Source organism: Barbus barbus (genome assembly GCF_936440315.1).
Source record: "Barbus barbus genome assembly, chromosome: 20".
NCBI lineage: Eukaryota > Metazoa > Chordata > Actinopteri > Cypriniformes > Cyprinidae > Barbus > Barbus barbus.
The window spans coordinates 12,337,564-12,346,788 of NC_136748.1; the positions used below are offsets into that span (position 1 = coordinate 12,337,564).

At 34.1% G+C, this 9,225-nt stretch overlaps 1 protein-coding gene across 2 annotated transcripts in view; it reads left to right on the top strand.

The window, feature by feature from the left end:
* LOC306886002 (putative E3 ubiquitin-protein ligase RNF144A-A) overlaps positions 1-8,950 on the top strand; it is a 43,013-nt gene extending 34,063 nt beyond the window's left edge. For both annotated transcript variants that reach the window (XM_079442851.1, XM_079442850.1), the window contains one exon: positions 5,593-8,950. In XM_079442851.1, the coding sequence (XP_079298977.1) occupies positions 5,593-5,724 (132 nt within the window). In that variant the 3' untranslated portion in view covers positions 5,725-8,950. The remainder of the gene's footprint in view (positions 1-5,592) is intronic.
* Positions 8,951-9,225: the final 275 nt, after the last annotated feature.

Below are 9,225 nucleotides of genomic sequence, written 5' to 3' on the forward strand. Positions count from 1 at the left end.
CGGCCGGTAAGGAGATTTAATCTTTAGGGGGCGCTGTTGGCCTACTTCTAATTAAATTAAAAGTAAAATAGCCAACACAAATGACGTTTAGACTGCGTTTCTGATCAAATAAAGCAGTAATTGATGGATTGATAGATTGATATCAATTGATAGATAATTGATAGTAGACCTGTACACACACAATTGTCTATATTATATATTGTGTTTATGCTGTTTTGTACATTGCCTATTTGTATATTATTATTTTATTATCTGTGTCCTGTCCTGTTGCTGTCTTTGTTGCACTGTGGAGCTTCTGTCACTACAACAGATTCCTCTTATGTGTAAACATACCTGGCCAATAAAGCTCATTCTGATTTATTTATAGTTATTTTCAAAGCTGCAATGTACTGTCAAAAAAACCTTCATTATTTTTCATTTAATTCTAAAAAAAAATAGTTTGTTAAAAACTAAACAAAAAATAAAAAAAATATTTTTCTTATAATTTCTGCACAGGAGAGACTTGTTGTTTCCAAACAAAAGGAAATATATCGCTATCGGCCAAAATTAGATTAAAAATATTGGCATATCGGCAAAAATCCAATATCGTGCATCCCATATATATATATATATATGTATGTGTGTGTGTGTATATGTATATGAATGATTTGAATTAAAAAAAAAAAATTATCAGGATTATTTTATTTCCTGTATTAAATTAGCATTATTATTGTTTGCATTTATAATAATGACAGTTTTAAGGGGAAATGAGCTTAATTATTATGAAAATGTCAATGCAAAAAAAAAAAAAAAAATCTTATGTTTTATTTTACTTTTGAGGTGTAATTCTGATGCAGAATTTCACCTTTTGAACCGTCAAAAACTTCAGAAAGATTCTTCAGACGCTCATCATTTCATATGCTGAACACAATGTCATAAAGGTGAGATGTCCCAGAAACTATGGAGAGCTTTCTGTACATTTGCACAAAGACATCTGTTGCTCTGCAGGGAGGAGTGAGTCATATTAAGCTTCATAAGAGCACAGTGGCTCTGTTCCAGCCCTACGAGTTTACATTTTATAAAGCTTCAGCCCAGCAGCATCAGAAATTTGATTCTTTATGAATTAGTAAAGATGGAGCTGCCAGGCTGAGCCAGTCCCGGGTTTGAGCCATAGGGTTTGCCAACACTCTTCCGTTACGCCGCGCCACCATTCCACACGAGAGCTCTGAGAAAGAGATAAATAAATTGAGGGCAGTTAAGATAGAAACAGAAATAGTGTGTAACGTTGAAATTTGTCCCATGATAAATAAGTGTAATTGTGATCCTCGGAATGCTGAGAGGATTCCGCTTGGAAATAGAGGTCAGTTGTTTCCTATTCCCTGTGCAGAATTCAGAAATTGTTTTACATCCAGAGAAAATCAATTTCACATGGTGCTCTGTTCTACAGTCATATGAAATATGTGTTATTTTGTTGGCCCATGAAGATGACAGGTTATATATATATATATATATATATATATATATATATATATATATATATAGTTCATGCATAAAATGAACTCAATCTCTGTTCCATTTTGTAACAGTTATGAACTGTGAGGATCAGATGCCCCTATGTGGTGGGAGATGATGCTACATTAAAAAATTGTTTATTTGGGTCTTTTTGCCCTTTTTTGTTTTATTTGTGTACCTTTTCTCACTTTTATTGATAGCATAGCACAAACATATACAAAGCGTTGCTGAATACATTTTTATATTATTTGCAAGTAGGATTTTTGGTGTTAGCCTTTGGTACGCACCTATCAACTATTCTGCAGGTGTGCAGGGTTAATTGTTTATCGACAGCAAAGTAAATGATGGGGAGAAGAAGGGGTAGCAAGATTAGGAAACAAACGTGTTTATATATTGCCTTGCTTTCACTGAAGTTTTGTGTGTGTGTGTATATATATATATATATATATATATATATATATATATATATACAGTGCCCTCCATAAGTATTGGAACAGTAAAGACAAAATTGCTCTGTTGGCTGTGGAGTCAAGACATTTGCAAATATGATTAAAAGATGAATATGAGACAAAACTACAGAATGTCACATTTTATTATTAGCCGTTTCAACACATACATGTTTTACCAAATAAAAAGAACAGCACTTTTAGAGTTCATCCCACTCTCCTCTTCAGCTGGTGAAATTCATGTTCAATCGGATTTAAATCTGGAGATTGACTTGGGCAATCTAAGACTTTCCATTTCTTTGCCCTTATAAATTCCTTGACTGAACTAGTAGGGTGTTTTGGGTCATAGTCCTGATGCAATATGAAGCACTTCCCAATGAATCTGGAGGCATTGTCTTGAATATTGGTAGGCAAAATGGTTTTGTACCCTTCCAAATTCATTCTGCTACTGTCATCATACATTAAGTCATCAGTAAAGTTGAGAGGGCCTGTTCCAGAGACAGCCATGCATGCCCATGCCATGACACCACCTCCATCATGCTTTACAGATTTTTTTTCTCCACATTTTTGCTTTCCCTTCACTTAGATAAAGGTTCATCTTTGTCTCATTGGTCCATAAACACAGTTTCAAAACTCTTCTGGCTCACCTTTGTGCTTTTTTCAAACTCTAATCTTGCCTTTCTATTTTTGGTGCTGGTCAGAGGTTTGCATCTTGCTGTGTAGCATCTGTAATTCTGTGTCAAAGTCTCCTGAGGACAGTAGATTGTCAGAGCATCACCCCAGCTTTCTGGAAGTTGTTGGTGATTTTACAGACATGTCTTTTAGGATTCATTTTCACAGCTTTTTTCAGAATCAGAATGAGCTTTATTGGCCAGGTATGTTTACACACACAAGGAATTTGTTGTAGTGACAGAAGCTCCACAGTGCAGCAGAGAGACAGCAACAGGACAGGACGCAGATAATAAAATAATAATATCCAAATAGGCAATGTACAAAGCAGCAAAAACACAATATATAATATAGACAACTTACAATCAAGAATACTTATGATTTGTCTGTCATCAACTACTGTTGGTTGCTGATGTCACTGGTGGTTTCCAAACTATTGATTTCTCCATGCCCTTTGTTTTTGCTAGAGCCTCTTTTCTTTTAGCATCCAAATTGCTTGCTTTTCTATCAAAGTCAGCTCCCTCATCTTCATCCTGGTTTGTGTGTGTCATCATCGAATGCAAGATTCAGAATGCAGAAGTAATGGATATATATATATACACCTTGTGAAAATTAGAAGCCAAATAGTGTATATAACTGAATATGTTAGAGGAATTATTCAAATGAAAGTGAAGATGTTCTTATTGTTTACTCACACTCATATTAATTTAAATTTTTTAAACATTTTCATATTGTTTTCAAACAATGTCAGTTCAAGTGTCAGAGAACACCTATTAATTTAGCCAATAATATATTAAAATACAATTCAAGATTTTAGTTAAAATTTATATTTTTGGTGTGAATAAAGTAAAAAAAAGTCACGAGTCATAATGAAGAAATTTTATTATTAAAAATATTAAATATTTACTTTTCATTAAGTAGTTTATTATTTTAAGAAGAAAACATTTTTCACTGATTGTTATTTAAAAATGATGACCTTTTTTAAGACCATATTAGTTCATTTTGTTAAATTATCATGTGGTGTAATTAGCTGTTATTACCTAAAAAATATTATAATACTTGTTTGGGCAAAAAATGCCCCTGTATGCCCCTCATATCTCTCATATATTTTTGTTTCATATTTATACCATATAAGCAATATCAAACGAGCAGCGAGAGCAATATCACATGAGTGACGCTTTTGTCCTGATTTGCACAAGTGCAAATGTGATTTTTATGCCACAGTTCAGTAAATAAGTTGATATTGTTATATTTAAAATTTTAAAATATTATGTGATGTGTTTTTGCTCAATTTTGCAGAGAACATAACTACCTTTAAAGCCATAGCAGAGCTATTGTGTGTCGCCAAGCAATACAGCGGTGTTTAGTTTCTGAATGAATCTGCGTTTTGAACGAATCTGTGAACCGATGATTTAAAGACCTTTCATAAAAAGAGCCGTTTACTTCATTCCTGAATGAATCTGCCGTTCGAATCAATGACTCATAAAGACATTTACCGCCACCTGCTGGCAGATTTAGTTTCTTATTAAGAGTATAATTGAATTAAAAATGTAATCATTTAATTAAATAATAATAATAAAACATTAAAGGGATAGTCCACCCCAAAAAATTTAATTCTGTTATCATTTACTCAAACCTCAATGACTGACGTTCTTCTGTGGAACATTAAAGAAGGTATTTTGAAGACTGTTGGTAACAAAGCTGTTTTGGTTACCAATGACTTTCATTGTATGAACAAAAAATACTGAGATGTTTCTCAAATTATCTTCTTTTATGTTCCATAGTCTAGGCCGTTGTAGCCTACATGTTTGTGTAATAAATTTTGTTGAATCAAATAAAATATTTACAATTTACAAGTTACAATTTGTAATGTCTACTTGATACTTTCTCAACACAAAAATAGCTGTTTAAATAATCTTTTGTTGGTATTTTCAGTCAAATTTATTTTGCGATTAATTAGATTAAAAATTTTGATCAACTGACAGCCTTAATATATATATATATAATTGAAGATAGTGTCTTGCGAAAGTATTCATACCCCTTCATTTTTTTTTTCTCGTTTTATGTTGCTGCCTTATGTTAAACTGCTTTAAATTACTTTTTTCCACATCAATCTACACTCCATACACTATAATGGTAAAGCAAAATAAAGTTAACATCTTTGCAAATTTATTAAAAATAAAAAACTTAAATGATTCCAATAAGTACTCATACCCTTATCTGGGACAGTTGGAATTTAGCTCAGGAGCATTCATATCGCTTGTAGGTGTTTCTAGACTTTGAGTGAAGGTAACCTGTGGCAAATTGAATGGGTATGATTTGGAAAGGCACACATGTCTTAATAAAAGGTTCAACAGCTGATAATGCATATCAGAGCAAAAACCAAGCCCTGGGGTCAAAAGAACAGTCTGTAGAGCTCAGAAACAGGTTTGCGTCAAGCCACACATATGTGGAAGAATTCAGAAAAAAAATTCTGCTTCATTGAAGGGTCACAGAAGCATGTAGTCCCTGTTACTCTTAATGGAGGAAGTTTGAAACAACCAGGATTCTTCTTAGAGCTGGCATCCTGGTCAAACTGAGCAATTGATGGAGAAGGGCTTTGGTTAGAGTGGTGACGAAGAACCTGATGGTTACTCTAATTGAGCTCCATGATTATATGTGGAGATAGGAGAAATCTACAGGAAGGACAAACATCACTGCAACACTCCATCGATCTGGGCTTTATGGCGGTGTGGCCAAACTCAATCCTCTCCTCAGTGAAGACAAAAGAAAACACACTTGGAATTTACAAGAAAGCACCTAAAGGACCCTCAGACTCTGAGAAACAACATTCTCTGGTCTGATGAACCTCAATTCTAAGCATAATGTTTGAAGGGAACCAGCTCTGCTCGTCACCTGCAGAGTACCATCCCAGAAGTAAAGTGTGCTGGTAGCAGCCTCATGCTCATGCTAATCTTATGCGATATTTTCATCTCTTTCTCCGCAGGTTGTTGGAATCTTTGCCGGTTTTGGCCTCCTCTTACTGGTAGCCTCTCCGTTCCTGCTGCTAGCCACACCATTCGTGCTGTGCTGTAAGTGCAAGTGCAGTAAAGGCGACGATGACCCTTTACCCACCTAACAGCCCGGCGAGAGCAGTCCCTGTACGAGGAATTCCGGTCATCTCCTTTAATTTTTCTTTTCCTCCGCCTTCGAGCTCTTCATCAACCGGTGGGACTTGCGCATTTGATGCCGCAACGCGAGCCATCTCACGCTGTGGTTACTGTCACAGCCAGCTGAGTAGGCTCCGTCCCGGCAGGCCTGATGAGACTAACGGAGACTTCATGAGCCTGCTGCTTGCTTAGGTGGAGGATTCGAGAGCTGGGGGTTCCCTCCGCAGTAACAAAAGAGATGTTACTGAAGGAGCACAGCGCTGTTCCATCCCAGCGCTTGTCTATTTTCTGGATGTTTCGCATATGTCACAGTTCTGGAGGGTTCTGTTCTAATAGAACATATATTCAGTGTGTTCATGTCTGTTTTTATGTGCATAATAGTATTTCAGTCACACGGCCTATTCTTTATAACTTGTTTTGCACAGATAAGGGGCTTTTTGTCATTTTAAATTCTCTAGAGTGAGTAGATTTCAGTTTTGACTCCAATTTATAGCTAAAATGCTACTTCAAATGTTTATTACCGGTAACTGCTAAATTTTGCATTCAGAATTTTCTTTTTTCATGTCAAGTTATTGTCTTTCAGTCTGAAACTATTGACAAACCTAGTTTGATTTGGCAGATTTTGGCTGTTGTCTTCAGCAGATGATATTTGCTAATGAAATTTCTCGGTGCACTTAAACGTCATTTTTAGCCTTGAGATCGAGTCACTGACCTCCCTAAGGCATAAATATGATTCCAAAGCAGGGCTGTTCTGTGAGTTTACCAGATATTGACCTACTGAAAGTGTCACTCAAACGACACTTTAACCTTATCTGAAAACCCAACATTTAAACGAGAACTGTCAAAATACTGAAACCAAATAAAACATTTTTAACCTGTCTTTACTTTTTTTATTATTATTATTATTTTTTTACACTCCTTGATCATTTTCTCCAGTGAAATGTGACTTCTGGTCATCTTGTAATTTTTGTCAGACACTTGGAAAAAAATAATAATAAATTTTTTGAATTTTGGAACAGTCCCTGTAATTCTGGCTGGGATTATACACTGATTTCGAGACTGTTTGGCTTAACATATTTACAAGTCCAGCATTGTATCTATGCAAGTTCATATAACTTGAAGATAAAAAAAATGGTTTCTGTTGTCTTGAACTAAATTGTTGCTGTGGGCAAGTTAGTGTATTTTAATTAAAAGGCAAAATATTTCAATTTATGTTCCAAACGGAGTCGGACAGTTTCTGAAAAGCCAATACAAATACTATTTAAATGATTTCTTTCATTTCATAGACTAATTTTAAAATCGAGGTATGATACTGAATGTCAATATCTTGCCTGCGCCACCTGAAATAGCAAGCGTATGCTCAAAAACTGTTGCGCCATGTTACTCAGAAATCTTAAGATCAGAGCACCTGCCATATGTGTAGCTGGATAATATGTAGCTCATTAGTTTTCCTTAAAATCCTTTGTGAGATTCCCTCAGCTGCCATTTTTCGTTAATGTTGTGTAATGGAAAGGTGGCAAATTGGAGATTGATATGGCAAGGTGAATGTTTTCACAGTATTCACTCACAGTATTCATAAAGTTGATTTTTGGTGAATATTTGATGTTAGTCACCTCCATCTTTTGGTAGCATTATCCCGTTTTAGCCTTAAAGTTTTTGAGTACCTCACTGGTTTTCTCTCCTGTAGCTGAGGGCTTTTATTTAATTTTATTTGTTTATCCTCAGGTCTTAGATGAATAATTTTGGCACTTTTCAGCTTGTGTGATGTTTAAAGAAATACCTTAATGCATATGTAGTCACAACATTGTACATGAAATGGCCATGATATACAGTACAGTAATAGCATCTCAGAATTGATTTTGCTACATTATTTTCTGATTATGACAAGCAAAAATCAGCATGATGGATCAAATTAAAGCACAGCATCATTGTCAGTTATGAATAGCACACAAGTTACTCAGTCCAGCTGAATCTAATTGTGCTCATGTTATTCAGCAACATTTGGCCATTTCATGTAGAATAATATAAATGCTTATATGTATATATGTATGTATTTATATGTATATGTATATATTGACAATCGTGCCAAGCAGGTTTTTATGACGTTGATGAGGGAACATTTTCTGTTTCTTCTAAATATATACTCAAAACAGATGTTGTATGGGCTTTAAAAAAATTAAGCTAATTGTGTTTCATTTATGATGTATGTATATATTTTGTTGTAATACTCCATTTGGTGTTCTTTTTTCGTTGTATACAGTGTTTATGAATTATTAGTTGTACAATATAATTGTTTCCTTAATTCAGGGTTATTGAATTCGCACTTTGCCTGTTCATTCAGTCAAGTGCTGTTTTTGTTCTCTTTGTTTGGGTTGTCATGATCCCGTTTGAAACGCTGTTTGTTCCTACATCAAATTAGAAATAATTGTGGCTTTACATGTAAACTGGGAAATACTCCTTGACGTACACTAGATCTTGCAATCAGCCAAAAAGTGTATCGTTCCTGTTTGTTGGAATTTGCTTGTTGCACAAAACTTAGCTTTGCAGATTGGTTTTTATATTTCCTGATGAAACTCCTGCAAATTCTTATAATTTGGAGTTAGAGCAAGAATTTGGAAAGCATGTCTAGTTTTGTCTTTCTCAACAGTGGTCTGTTTGCATTGATGTCGATCTTTCACTCTTGACATTTGTTTATTCCAGATATGATTATTTTACATGCTTTGACTTGTACCACTATGGATTTTTAGGGACCTTGTCAGTGCTCCTTGCCATTGTTTTAAAACAGATTTTGCCTTTCACTCTTCCTTAGATGGCCTTTTCATGTGTCAGTTGTTTGTTTTTGAGACGTCATAATGTTTTATTCGTTGTGATTCAGAACCAAATTCCACTTGTACAGTTTAATGTAAAATCGCATGTATGTGTAAGTCCTAAAGATAAAAAAGAAATACAATTACAAAATACTACATATTTACTTGTATTGTCTTTGCGTCTAACACTGTGATATTACAATGTATTCATCTTCATCTTTTTTTCCCCCTATTATTTTGGTTATGTCTGCATTTTGTTTCAAATGTCAAGGAAACGGTTTAATAGACCACTGTTGAAAAATATATCATTAAAAACATGGATTCAAAAATGTTGTATGATGTAATTTCATGATGTGCTGAAAAATAAAATAATGTTTGCCAAATATAGCTAAGTAAAATAATTTCATTCTTTTTTTAGCTTAGTAAATTTTAGTTAAACTGTTCGTTTTTGTTTAATTTATTTAACACAATGTTTATTTGTATAAAAGTATCTGCATGCCTACTCTTATTAAAAATATATTAATTAGATTAATTTTACATTTTAATACAAAAACTGTTTAGTTGTATACACACTCTAAATAAATAGTTTTTACTACAGTAAATTAAGAGAGTCCTTGGAAGATCAGTTTTATTTAATTTATTTGCACGTATGAAATTTTATTT